Source organism: Curcuma longa, chromosome 4, assembly GCF_044706935.1.
Source record: "Curcuma longa cultivar G26 ecotype Majalengka, Jawa Barat chromosome 4, ITB_CL_G26_1.1, whole genome shotgun sequence".
NCBI classification, from domain to species: domain Eukaryota; kingdom Viridiplantae; phylum Streptophyta; class Magnoliopsida; order Zingiberales; family Zingiberaceae; genus Curcuma; species Curcuma longa.
In genome coordinates, this window is record NC_133864.1 from 17,922,705 (window position 1) to 17,936,677 (window position 13,973).

General features: G+C 31.7%; 1 protein-coding gene and 1 pseudogene across 1 annotated transcript; one reads left to right on the forward strand and one right to left on the reverse strand.

Moving 5' to 3' along the window:
* The first annotated feature begins 1,940 nt into the window (after positions 1–1,940).
* Positions 1,941–2,825, forward strand: LOC141828557 (putative histone H2A.2). The gene is made up of 2 exons (XM_074716008.1): positions 1,941–2,200; positions 2,440–2,825. The coding sequence occupies exons 1-2, from the start codon at positions 2,012–2,014 to the stop codon at positions 2,653–2,655; spliced, it is 405 nt and encodes a 134-aa protein (XP_074572109.1). The 5' UTR covers positions 1,941–2,011; the 3' UTR covers positions 2,656–2,825.
* Positions 2,826–8,200: 5,375 nt separating this feature from the next.
* LOC141828559 (calmodulin-like) lies at positions 8,201–11,334 on the reverse strand (annotated as a pseudogene).
* Positions 11,335–13,973: the final 2,639 nt, after the last annotated feature.

A 13,973-nucleotide genomic window follows, 5' to 3' on the forward strand; every position in this document is an offset into this window, starting at 1 on the left:
CTATTGAAAATGTGATATACAAAAAAATAAAAGATTCTTTAGAAATTAGAGTGTTTCATTTTTATTGACAAAAATAATTCATTTCAACTTAAACATATATACAAATCTCTATATTACAAATTTAATGATTCCTTTTTAATAAATATCTTTTTTTAATGAAATCTCCATATTACTAAAATATCTTTAATGAATCTCCGTATTCACATTTTGAAGATTATAAATAAAATTTTAAAATTTTTTAACAACTGAGCATAATAAGTATAGTAAGGGCATCTTTAATAGGGGATATTTGATAATGATATTTTAAAAAAAATGATAATCCCAGTAGCCACATCTCTGGGGATGATCAGCCCGGTCCCACGGAAGTTTCCCACCGACCACCAGGATAAATCGGGAAGCGCATATGGCGGTCAATCCAGATGCCTAGCATTCTTTAATTGCGTTCCTCATTTGGAAGAAAATTCCTGCAAATACGCCGTAGCTGAGGATCGAACCGTGAGTCCCTGAGTTACAATCTGGATGTCCTACCGTTGCATTATTGCCCCGCGGGTCCCTGATAATGATATTTAAAGAAATATCTCCATGTATAAAATATCTCTTATTAGGGCATCTCCAATAGGGGATATTTGATGGGGATATCTGAAGAAATATCCCTATATATCAAATAGAGGGGATATTTGTGAGGAGATTTGAAATCATCGAGCAAAAAGTTTTGCCTGGTGATTTCCAATTATTTTATTATAAAAAAAATATAATAATTAGAATTAAATAAAAATGAGATAGTAGGTATATTTGATTATTTGAGGCCCAATTATTTTATTATTTGGAAGTGAGATAGGGATAATAGGTGGGACCCATAAATATTTGGTTTGTGATATATTTGATCGGTAATTTGGAGAAAACTCCCCAAAGCAAAACTCATCGTTGTTGTCAGTCCCCAGGCATGAATTCCTTTGCATGCAATCCCCAAACGTTTGTTTCAACTCCCCATTTAACGAATTTACAAATATACCCCCTTTCACTCGTCTTCTCCCCTTTTCCCACCGGCTACTTCTCATCCTCCTTTGATATTTGAAGAAAGAGATATTTGATTGATAATGTGGATGTGAGGACCACAAATATTTAGATGAAATATCTAATAGCATTGTAGATGCCCTTAGAAGGGATATTTGAGAGGTGATTAGAAATCACCGGACAAAAGTTTTGCCTCGTGATTTCAATATTTTTAATAATAAAATATTAATAAAAAAATTAATTGAAAAGAAAGATATTAGGCTAGGGAAGTTAGGGTAGTATTTGTTATTGATTTATTATTATTATTATTTTTTTAAAAATTAATTAATTAATGATTTAATTATTTACGTTGCCAACGTTCAATAACGTTGCCAAATTGAACATTGTCAACATTCAATTTTTGGAACGATGGGACTTATAAATATTTAGTTATGATATTTAATTATAATATTTGAAAGTGAGATAGTGATAATAGGTGGGATTCATAAATATTTGATTTGTGGTATATTTGATTGTGAAAATTGAGATATTTGATGAAAGTGATGTTTGAACGTATATATTGTGTCAAAAAATAATATTTGATCTCCTCGGAACATAACGCAACGGTAACGGTAAGACATTTAATAATTAATTAAATCTTTTGAATCTAAACGATAACACATTACAGATATTTTTCTTTTAAATTGAAAAATTTTGAATAAGAAAGATCGTCTATAGTTAATTAGTTTTATATTCATGGCAAATGAATTTATTAATTTATTTACTAGAAGAAGGATACTATTGGACAAGATCCAACCGCTCGAATACTCTCTCATCGAACGGTTATAAATAGCGATCCGCGTGCTCTAATCACGACCAATGGCTGTCTCTCATATTTCCCTATAAATAAACGAAGCCGTCCCATCAACCACCGCTTCAAGCAGCAACTTCGTCTCCGCTTCTGTTAACCTACCTCTTTCTTCGATTTCCCCTCGTGGAGCTCTGAATCTTCGACGCAATGGCTGGGAGGGGGAAGTCGATCGGCTCCGGTGCAGCGAAGAAGGCCACGTCGAGGAGCAGCAAGGCTGGGCTCCAGTTCCCCGTCGGCAGAATCGCCCGGTTCCTCAAGGCCGGGAAGTACGCGGAGCGCGTCGGCGCTGGTGCTCCCGTATACCTCGCCGCCGTCCTTGAGTACCTCGCCGCTGAGGTAAGCTTTTTCCCCATGTTTTTTTCCCACTTTATCGCTTTGCCCTTTTCAATTTCCAGTTCGAGAATTCTTTTTTCCCCTTTTCTGTCTCTCGTAACAATTCTGAAATCTAGGTTGCTTTTGGTTGAATTATTCATCCCGATCGCGTCGTGAATCGTCTATGTGTTCCTGATCTTACCGTTCCCTTGTTATCGTTTTATTATTATTTTGCTTCTATCTGAAGCGTTCTATCCGATTAGGTTTTGGAGCTCGCTGGGAATGCTGCGAGGGATAACAAGAAGACAAGGATCGTCCCCAGGCACATTCAACTCGCAGTGAGGAACGACGAGGAGTTATCGAAACTTCTGGGAGAAGTTACGATCGCCAGCGGCGGCGTGATGCCCAACATCCACAATCTACTCCTTCCTAAGAAGGCAGGCGGCTCTTCTAAGGCCGCCCCTGGAGACGATGATTAAAGAGATTCTTCAATCTCTTGCAGGCTGGCTTTGGATTGAAGATCTGGGAATCCTATTGTGCATTATGATTTTGCTTTTGTGATTTTTGTAGTTTTTGTGAATGTATCATCTAAACTCGAGCCTTGCCATTATTATTATCGTCTTGGTGCCGCTATTTGTGGCCTATTCAACTTTGTATTGTTGTCGAGCACCCCCATCGACTTGATATTAACTCGTATGTTGTCGCAACGATAGTGAAATGAGATCTATAGCGAAATGAGATTGTAGGGTTTATCTTTAAGGGCAACTCCAATCAATACCCCAAAACCCAAATTTGGTGTAAAATTTACATCAATTTCCTCCAACCAATACCCCAAAGGACATCACCAAATTTGGTGATGAATTTGGTGATGCACTGTAGCATCACCAAATTTGGTGATGTCAATTATTTAATTATTTATTATTATTATATAATATAATTAAATATAAATATAAAAATAAATATAAAATAATATATATTATTGTATTTAAAAATAAATATAATATATATTATTAAATATCATAAATAAAAATAAATTTATAATTATTTATTATAAATATATTATTAATTATTTATTATAAATATAAATTAAATGTATATAACGCCTTATTTTAATTTTATTATGCATATTTATAATGATTTAATTTATTATAAATTTTATTTATAATATATTTAATATATTATAATTATATTTATACATTATTTAATTAATTTTAAAACATATATAATAAAAATTTTAAAAATTTAATATGCATAAATGTAATAAATATTAATTTTAAATATAATAATAAATTATAAATTTATAATTATAAATATTATTAAAAATATTAAAAATAAAAATCATGTAATAAATATTAAAAATAAAAATCATAATAATTATAAATTTAAAAAATTAACTTATTAAATATAAATAAAATATTAATTTTAAATATAATAATTATCATAAATTAATTATTAAATTAAAATATATATCGATAATTAAATTATGAATGAATGAATAAAAATAAATAGAATATTCTAAAGAATATTCCTTTTTAGTGTAAAATGGTGTGAGTGGGTTGGAGTTGAAATAGTGTTTGGTGTTAAAATTGCACTATTTTGGTGTGAAAATGACACCAAATTTGGTGATATGGGTTGGAGATGGTCTAAGTGGTAAGCACGTAGATATACGATGTTTTGGGTTCGAGTTTTTTAGTAACATGTAGTTGTTGATTGAAGTTGTTTTGATAGTAGATTCGTATTAACATAGTGGTATTGTATTTCTAAAAAATTCTTTAAGGAATTTTTTGATATGGGATTATTTTGATACTGAGGTTGATCATTATAAAAAATTTATTTAATATAATTTTTTTTTACAAAAGGTGAAATTCGACACTTTAGTGGTTTTATACGATCGGTTTCATGATTATTTATGAAGAGGTAAATTGAGAAATTACAGTTGGTCACGATGTAAGAGAGTATTATCTGATTTTGTTAGGATTCGAATCCTTGTCCTTTTTTATAAATCTGTTACGTTGTAATTAACTTAGCTATGTCTTGGGGGTTTATCTAATATAATTTTAATTCAATTGTAGTTTTTTAATTTAACTTTTTATATATGATCATGGAATTGATCGTGTGAAATTGTTATGATGGTGAATTTTATATTTTTGCAAAAGAGATTGAACGGAGAAAGGCTTTAGTTCAAATTTTAAACAACCTTTTTGACATTTTATTTGTATTATTATTATTATTTTTTGTTTAAAAAAATTAAATGGATGTCTACTATTTGTAAAGCGGTCAAATGAGTTTTTATTTTTAATTAAAGTCACATGGACATGATTATATGTTGAAAATATCTTTTGATTTAACGTTCTTGTAGTAGTTACAACGGGTACACGGAGCTAATGTAAATTTAGGGGGTGTTTGGTTTTAAGTTGTATTTTTTCAACGGAAAGTTGGGATTGAAAATATGTAAATGTATAGTTGGGTTGAAAAAAGGTTGAGAAAATGTAAATGTAAATGGAGTGTTTGGTGAATATGAGGTTGAATTGTATTTTGGATGTCCATTTACTTATTTACCCTTACTAAAAACTTGAAAAAATTCTTATATATTTTTTACAAGGGTAGATGTGTAATTTGAACTTTCAGGTTGGCAAAAAGGACCTCCATAGGTCCTTTTTGCCAACCCCCAATTTCCAGTTACCCCAACCTCATATGTACATTCACCATCTAAACTCAAACACCCATATGATGTCCATTGCACAAATTTCGAAAACTCAATTGAACATTTACATCTGGGGAACCTTAAACCAAACACCCCCTTAATGTGGGTAGCTATCATAGGTACAAGAGGCGGAGCTAATGTAAGTTTAATGTGGGTTGAAAAAAAAAAATACATGAAATTTAAAAAATATTTCAGGAATAAAAATATACTTATTAAATGATGAATTAATTAGAGAAAAGAGAATGTCAAGTCAAAGTCTATTAGAACAGGAGCTAGATGAAAAATGATATGTAACATAAAAAAAGTCTAATATGAAATTAACATGATACACTCAATTATATGTCTGTGTATCTCATTGCATGGATGTGGAATCTACTGCATGCAGTGTGTCATGTTGATTTCATGTTGGACTTTTTCATGCTACCTATCATTGCTCTAGATAAATAGATATATTTATATTGAAATTGATTTTTTTAATTAATTTATAGTGTTCCATTATAATCCATCAAAAATAAAAAATTTATATAATTATCATATTGATTTATTCTATAATATTATTTGTATATAATTTTAAAAGTTAAATGATCTTCTATGATATTATTGATATATAATTTCAAGAATTAAATGGTTATTAAATTTTTTTATAGTTTATTTGTACTCACAAAATTTATTTTTATTTTTGATAAAAAAACATTGATACAACTACTTAATTTTATCCATAAGATTTCTTACTTGATCAATTTAAAATAATTATTTTATGATACTTTATGATTATAAAATTTTATATATGTTTTATTTTATTAATTATATTATATTAAAGTACAGACAAATCAAATCTAGTTAAATAATATAAAAATATTAATATTTAAGTTTAAGTTCGAAAAATATATGTGACATTTAAATTTTATTAGAACTTTGAAAATATTAATAATTTTAGCTCGAGCTTGGTTCTATTTGTTTGAACTTCGATTCAAGCAGAATTAAATTACAATTTGAAATGACTTAAATTTGGCTCATGTATGACTCGTATACAATAGAACAACATATTATATATTTGAATTCGGCTTGAAAAAATTATCGAACATCGAATTTGACTCAAATTCCATAATTTCAAATACAAATCAAATATTTTTCAATTCGGTTAGAAAAGCTTGAGAACATGTGCAATTCGTTTTCACCCTAATTGCCTACACTGAATCAATATTTTAGCTCTGCCCTAGTTACAACTTGTAGAAGCTATCGTGTAGCTACTATAATGTGTAGAATCTATTCAGTAGCTGCTACAACATGTTTAGGATGAGTTTAAGATTTAGGATTTGTACCGTGTAGAAGTTATAGATTAGTTGTTACACTATATAGAAGTTATTTAGTAGTTGCTATAGTGTATATAAGCTACCCATTAATTGTTACAACGTATATAGGAGAGTTTAGGTTTTACACCGTGTAAAAGTTACTCAGTAGTTGTTACAATATGTAAAAACTATCAAATAACTGTTAGAATATGTAGATGCTACCCAATAGCTGTTATAATGTGTTTAGGATGAGTTTAAGATTTAGAATTTTTGAACAATATTATATCAAAATACTAATCATCAATTTGGTCAAAATTATTTAAATTTTATCAAAATTATTTTAAAATAGTTATAGAAGTTATTTTGCAGATGCTTCAACCCTGAACTTTAAACTCACCTTAAATACATTGTAGAAATTATCGGATAATTTTTATACATTGTAGCAGTTATTCAGTAGCTTTAAAACTCTAATCCTAAATTTTAAATTCAACCTAAATATGTTGTATAATATTAAGTAGCTTCTATACATTGTAGTAGTTAATGGATAACTTCTACATATTATAATAGCTATTTAATAGTTACTACAAGCTTCGCTCGATCAATAAGTATTTTCAAAATAGAATCATATATGAGATGCTCATTTGATTTTTATTTTTATTTTTAAAAATAGGGCATCCATTTAATGTTTCTTTTAATTTGGAGTGCCTTTTTTATTTTGTCAAAAGTTTTTTTTTTAGGTTTTACTATCTGATAAATTTGAAGTGTTTATGTATATTTAGAGGTTGGATTTTAGAATATTCGTTCCTTGGGATTTGAATTTTGAACTTTTTTTTATTTCTCTAAGTGCCTTGTCATTACATCACGGAATTAATTTTTGATATTTTAGATCCCACATCTACGGGTGTTATAATATTTTTATTTGATAACATTTTATTTTATTCTTTCAGTTATATTGTTTCTTAATAATTTTGGTTAAAACGGTTAGATAGTTTTAACATGCTTAAAATTTTAAAATAATACATCTTTTGTGTTCATTGGATTGGATGAAGAATGAGTTTGGATAAGGTAAAAACAAAAATATTATTAAAAAGTCTCAATCCAAATCCCATCTGAATCCGAAATTAACTTAAAATCCTAAATCCGAATCCATATAACCCGCCTAACTCAAATTTTTTTTAATTATTTTTCTCGATAATTCTTCATTTTTATCTTAATATTTTATCATCATCATATTAATATTACATAAATCATCTTAATTTTTAAAATAAAAATTAATTTAACCCCTAAAAAAATCTCTTAAACCCCTGAAATCTAAATTAACCTGGGTCGACTTGAACCCCACTAGAATTTAAGCCAATCCAAAATTTCCGACCCTAACATATTTTTTTGAATTGGGTCATATCGGATTGGCAGATCCGATCAATTTTTGACACCCTTATGTTCATCATAGACTCTAAAGTTTTTTTTTATTTGCATAGAAGAAGCTTATCTAATATTTTTTTTGTTATCTAGCAATTTTATCATCGAAGAAGTTCATTTTTGTTATCGAAAACTCATTCTATACTCTTATTTATGTTGTTTGAGTATTGAAAGGTTATCTAGTGATTTTGTTCAAAAATATTATGTTCAAATTCTTAATATAAGACCTCTAATGTATTCCTCGTAGGTTCTTGAGTTATTTTATGATTGCTTTCGGGGTATAATTGAGTTGGTTAGGAACAGACCTATTGAAGTGGACAAGAATCAAATCTCGACAAAGCCGAGATAATACCTTTCCCGTAGTGGTCAACTGCAGCTTCTCGATTTACCTCCTCACAGATGATCGTAAGACTAACTGTGTGGGACTGTTGAAGAGTTATTCTATGATTTCCTCTCTCTTTAAATCTCTAGCAATTTTAGTAACCCTAAAAATTGTCAAGAGCTCAAAGTAACTTAATAAAATGATTACTCATATAGTATCAATAATTACTAATGCAGAAAAAAAATGCCAAAAATTTTAAAATGGTAAAACAACAAGTACTAATAATATTCAGCAATAAGCATGCGTTTCACAATTTTTTTATAAGCCACAAGATCGATAGATAGGTTTGAACAATCAATCGATAGGTTTGAACAGTAAGCCTAACATTCATACAAACACCACAAACTCATTGATACAAACTATTATGCAAACACAAGTTAAAACAAGCTCACCAGTAGAGGTCTCCTACTGCATATAGATCAGAGAATACTGCAGCTCGAGAAGCACTTACCGCACTTACCCTGATGGCTGCCTTGTTCCGGCGAAAGGCCAGTGTTTTTGGTGGGACTTCCGCTCGCATCATTTGAAGATTCAAGCCGATTCCTTGTTCCCTTCTCCTGTAGGAGACCAGATTTCATTGAAGAAGATATCATCATTTGAAGATTCAAGCACGGAAACAGGTTTAACCATGTGCATTGGTGTATTTGCGAATGAAGGTTAGCAAAACATAGATCAGTTCGTTATATGTTGGCTGAAGAAGAAAGAGAAGTTAAACGCTACATAGTTCCATTTACGCGCACAAGTAGCATGAGGCAACACCATGCTTATAAGAGAGGACTGACCTGGGTATATCATAAGATTAAGCAACAAGTGGTATCATATGTGAATTTCATATTTCCCCTTTTGGTTCAAGCCAAAAAACAAAACCATGAGTGTTTAGTGGTCTAAAGTGGATAATATCATATATCATTATTGTGAAGATATGTGAATTCCATTGAGCAACAAAAGGCGTATTAGTAATGATGACTAAATGTCTATTAAACGACTTCTAGTTATGTTGAGTGACTCGGTGAAGACTTCTAGCACACAGACTTAGCTTTACGCAAAATATGGTTAAGATCCATGCTAATAAAATTTAAGAAACTATTTGATGTCTATTGTGAGAGCCTAACACAATCACTTGGCAATTCCTTTTTTCAAAAATGAGTACAGAAAAATAAAATAAAAATTCAAGCTACAAAGAGCATAAAATCCATGTTAATATGGAATTTAGAAAAAAAGGACATCAATTCTGGAAGGAAATTCATTACTAGCTACACTACTCTAATAACCAAATAAGTAGTATGTATTACCTACCGGCTACCAGCCAAGAAATGAAAACCATCATAACACTACCTATGTGCCATAAAAAAATGACTAAGTTAATGCCCTTACTTGGTCATCATAATTTTGATGAATTCTTGATAGTTGATTTGACCATCACCATCAGTATCCGCCTCACGTATCATCTCATTGACCTCGTCATCAGTTAGCTTCTCTCCAATATTTTTCATGACATGGCGAAGTTCAGCAGCTGAAATGAACCCATTTTGATCATTGTCAAATACCCGGAAAGCTTCCTTAAGCTCCTCCTCTGGGCTAGCTTCCTTCAACTTGTGAGCCATCATATTAAGGAACTCCTTAAAATCCATTTCTCCACTGTCATCTGCATCAGCAACTTTAATCATCTCTTTAAGTTCGGCCTCAGTAGGATTCTGTCCCAATGCTCGCATTACATTCCCAAGTTCGCTGGTTGTGATGTTGCCTGTTCAAAGCAGAAGAAACTAGGTTCATCACTAACAATGGAAAAATCCCTTCTTCATGTTACACAATCAGAAGAAACTGGTGTAATAGGTAAAACATAACTGTGTTATACCTAAAAATTTTAGCTAAGCAATGTTGATGACCGTTGTACCCCCAAAAAACTCACGAGTACTCACACTAAAACAATTACTTATGAAACACAGCTAAGCACAAGTTGTATGCATTCTACTAGCACAATAAACCTTTCATTATTCTGTTATTGGAAAAACTAGACTTGCGAGTGGGAAAAAACATAGAGAATAGAAACTATCAAGACTACTATCGATATTTGTTGGATAACAACTTAACCCCAAACCCCAATTTTCTATTTCAATTTATCTATGCATAACCAAATAGACCAACCTTAATCTTTAAGGCTGTGCTTACTTTGGAGGAGGAGATAGAAGGGAAATGGAAAAGAAGTGAAGAGAAAAGAGGGGGAAAAATGAATTGCATTAACTTAATCACTCTCTATGTATTTTTCCTCATTTACTTAGAAGGAATTGAATGGAAAGAATCTCTTTCTCACAAAGTTATTGAAATTGGTGGAACTAAAGTAAAGGAAAATGTAATTAAATACCTCCTCTATTTTCCTCCAAGTTAAGAAGCGAAATCAATCGACTTATTTCATATATATATATTTTTTCATTTCTCCTATTTTCATCCAAGTAACAACATAAGAAAATGTCATAATTTATACAAGAACAACAAGCATTGTTATGCATATAGATCTTATCCCTCTTAAGAAACAACACGTATTATATATTTCAAAAATATCATCTACTGTAGTAACCATTAACTCGCAACTCTCATATTTAGGCAAACTAGTCCACAGGAACTTAATCAACCCCCTTTGTTTTCCACATGGAAGTTAATCGCATTGCTCAAGGCAGTTACCGCAACAAGAAGGGATTCAGAAACCTAATGTCGCAGGAGATTGATGCTTAACTGAGTGCAAGCAACATCACAAAAAGAAGCGTTCTCGGCTATGACTAAAATGTGCCAAGAACAAGAGTAGACCGTGCCCCCAAAAGAGAAAGGCTAAGTCAAACAAAATGAAGGATTTTTATCGCATTATACCTAGCAAAGGATGAAGCATCAATCGGTTCCCTAACATGAGCATCAAAGACAGAGTAGAGAGAAGAGGCGGCGGCGCCCGACCTAATCAAGCACTACAACCGAAATCCACTATGAAAGAACCGCTCACGAAAATGAAAGATCGAAATTCGCCCAAAAAGCCGAACTTGCCAAACACAACGGCGGCGACGGAAAGAAAAACCAGACGAATCGAGCAGAACAGCGTCAAAACCCCTAATTTCGTACAAATTCGTGAGCAATTGGGGGTTCAGTAGCAGGAAGAGAAGACCAACCGTTTCCATCCTTGTCGAAGAGGCTGAAGGCCTCCCTGAACTCGGCGACCTGCTCCTCCGACAGCATCTCCGCCATGACTTTCCTGGTGGAGCGCTGGGCACGAGGAATTTGCCTCTGCAACCAAAACGGCGCGACGACAAAATCCAGCGAGGAGGAAGACCACAACAAGGTCGAATTCTATAAATCGCTGCGAAGCATCCGATTCCAAGTGAGGAAGAACAAGGCATTTACTTTATCCAGCAAGTTCATAAATAAATAAATATTTTATTTTTAATTCATCAAAATTGCTTTAAATGATATCTTTACAATTTTTTTAATAAAAAAAATATGATTCTCAAACGTTTCGATATAATTCTTCGAATTTTAAAACTCTAAAAAGAATTACTTTGATTATCTTTACTAATTTTGGATGATCAATTTTCGCCGACAAACACGGAAATAAGAATTGTTATAATAAATATTAGCTTTTGTAGAGAGGGTAGTTGACAGCTCAGGATAGATTCTCAATTTTTTTTTAATTTAAATTTTAAGTTTTTCGAATCGATTAATTTTTGAAGATGATTAATTTAATTTTATAAATTTTTTTTATCGATTATATAAATTCAAAAAGTATTCAGGTTTAAATCACAAATAATAATTACTTTGTTAAAAAAGAATTCATCGTTTAAAATGTCATACTCCATTTGTATATTAAATAATTATATTTTATATATAGTTTTTTCTATTAAATAGATAATATACTTAGTCCAATGGATTTCTGCTAATGACCCTACTTTTGCCCGTTTGGGAGACTCAATTTTGCCTCTGAGATATAGCTGAGTTTGTTACAATAGAGTAGACTTGTAGAAAAAAATAAAGATTCGAATCTTGATGAAGTCGAGCAATACTCTTCTTCGTCGTGATCAACTGAAATTTCTCGATTTACTTTTTCACATATGATCATGGGACTGACCCTATGGGATTTCTAGGATGGCGGATTCCATCTTTTTACAAAAAAAAAACAAAAAAACTCAATTCTTGCTTTTCATACAATATAAAATGATAGAGAATAATTAGAAAAAATGAAAATATATGAGTTTTTTAGAAAAAAAAAGGGCTTACATTTTCAATGGAATGATTATTTAATATGATCGCGACATAGATCTTACGGTGACAAATTCACTCAATATTTTTTTTTAATTTTTTTAGAATTTAAGGTTTAAATTTTAAGATTCTTAGATTAAATTCTATTAAATCTGATTTTTAATTTTCACATAAAAAATAAAAATTAAAAAAATAATAATTTTAATAGTAAAATTCATGAATTATATATAAAAAGAAATGATATATTGGGCACCCTTGTGAGCATCGAGTATATATATTTTTTTATTTTCACTTTTTTAAAATTAAACAATAAACCATGAATCCAAAAAAAAAATTTAATTTTTTTAAATTTGGTATCGAGATGGTGCTTATAATGGTTGGTATTCACAGATAATATTGGCATATTAAAATCCTCTAAACAATCTTTTGATTTATAAATTTGAAGAATAAGTTATATATATTTAGAGGTGGACCTCTAAATGATTCATATATATTGAGATTTAAAATTTGATATTTTTATTTATTTTCTTAAATATTTTATCTGTATCTAATAAAGAATATAATGTTCAGTACTCACTCTTGATTTATCAAATTTCTTATTTAATTTGATTTTTTGAACTTTCTATCTACCTCCATCCTCTCATATATATGCTATGTATTTTCTAATGCACATAGTATCCAGTACGTGTCGAGATGAATTGGAACACCCGAAAGTGATCGGGGTGCTTACACACCTAGTCGCGAACGAGTGTTGCGCACAAGAAGATGTGCAGAGTATCTTTATCTTTATATATATATATATATACATCTTATATTGTACATCGTGATTATTTAGTGTAATTTTTTTAAATCATGAATTTCTGAATTTTAAATCTTAAAAAAATTTTAAAAAATATATATTAGGTGCTCATGGATGTAAAATATAAGGTGTGTGACATAACAAATACTTATATAAAGAATAATGATGAAGTTAGCCTGAGTGATCTACTCAGGCTTTGGGCCACAAGCGTGGACATTGACGTCATCATCTCGGATTGTCTTTGTTTTTCTCTAATGTTACGGATAACGTGTAGTATCCTATCAGTCCGATTCAAGTTCAATCCGAGATCGAATTCGCTCCATATTCGGCATAATGAGTTCGCCCGAGTCGACTCCCCTCTTTCGACCAGGAGCCCACCGAGCCGATTTCCTATTCGGCCTTCACCGAGCTGACTCCCCTTCCTTAGTCTATCCTTTCTCGGTCGACTCCCTATTCGGTCCTTCAATCAACCGAATAAACCATTTGATCCTACCTTGAACCGAATCGCCAATCAAAGCTATAAGCCACCGAGTAATCCATGCGGATTCGGCCATATACTCCATACCGATTCGGCCATGACGGCCATATCCCCATTCGGCCGAGCCAAATCACCATTCGGGAACATCACATCAAGTCCCCATTCGACCATAGCGGCCATGTCGCCGTTCGGCCATGTCGGCCATCTCATTCCACCGAGTTGAATCACCCAAGTGACCTCACATAACATGAGCCTATGGAAATCTCGACCTTTCTCGCCCGATTCTTGAGCCTCTGGTCGACCACATGGTCGACCACACAAGGCCTGGTCGACCACGTGGTTGACCACACAAGGGCTGGTCGACCACTTGGTCGACCAGGGCCCATCAGTCGACTGATCACTAGTCATCAGTCGACTGGACCTTCATCAGTCGACTGGACCTTCATCAGTCGACTGCCCATCATTCATCAGTCGACTGGATCCTCAT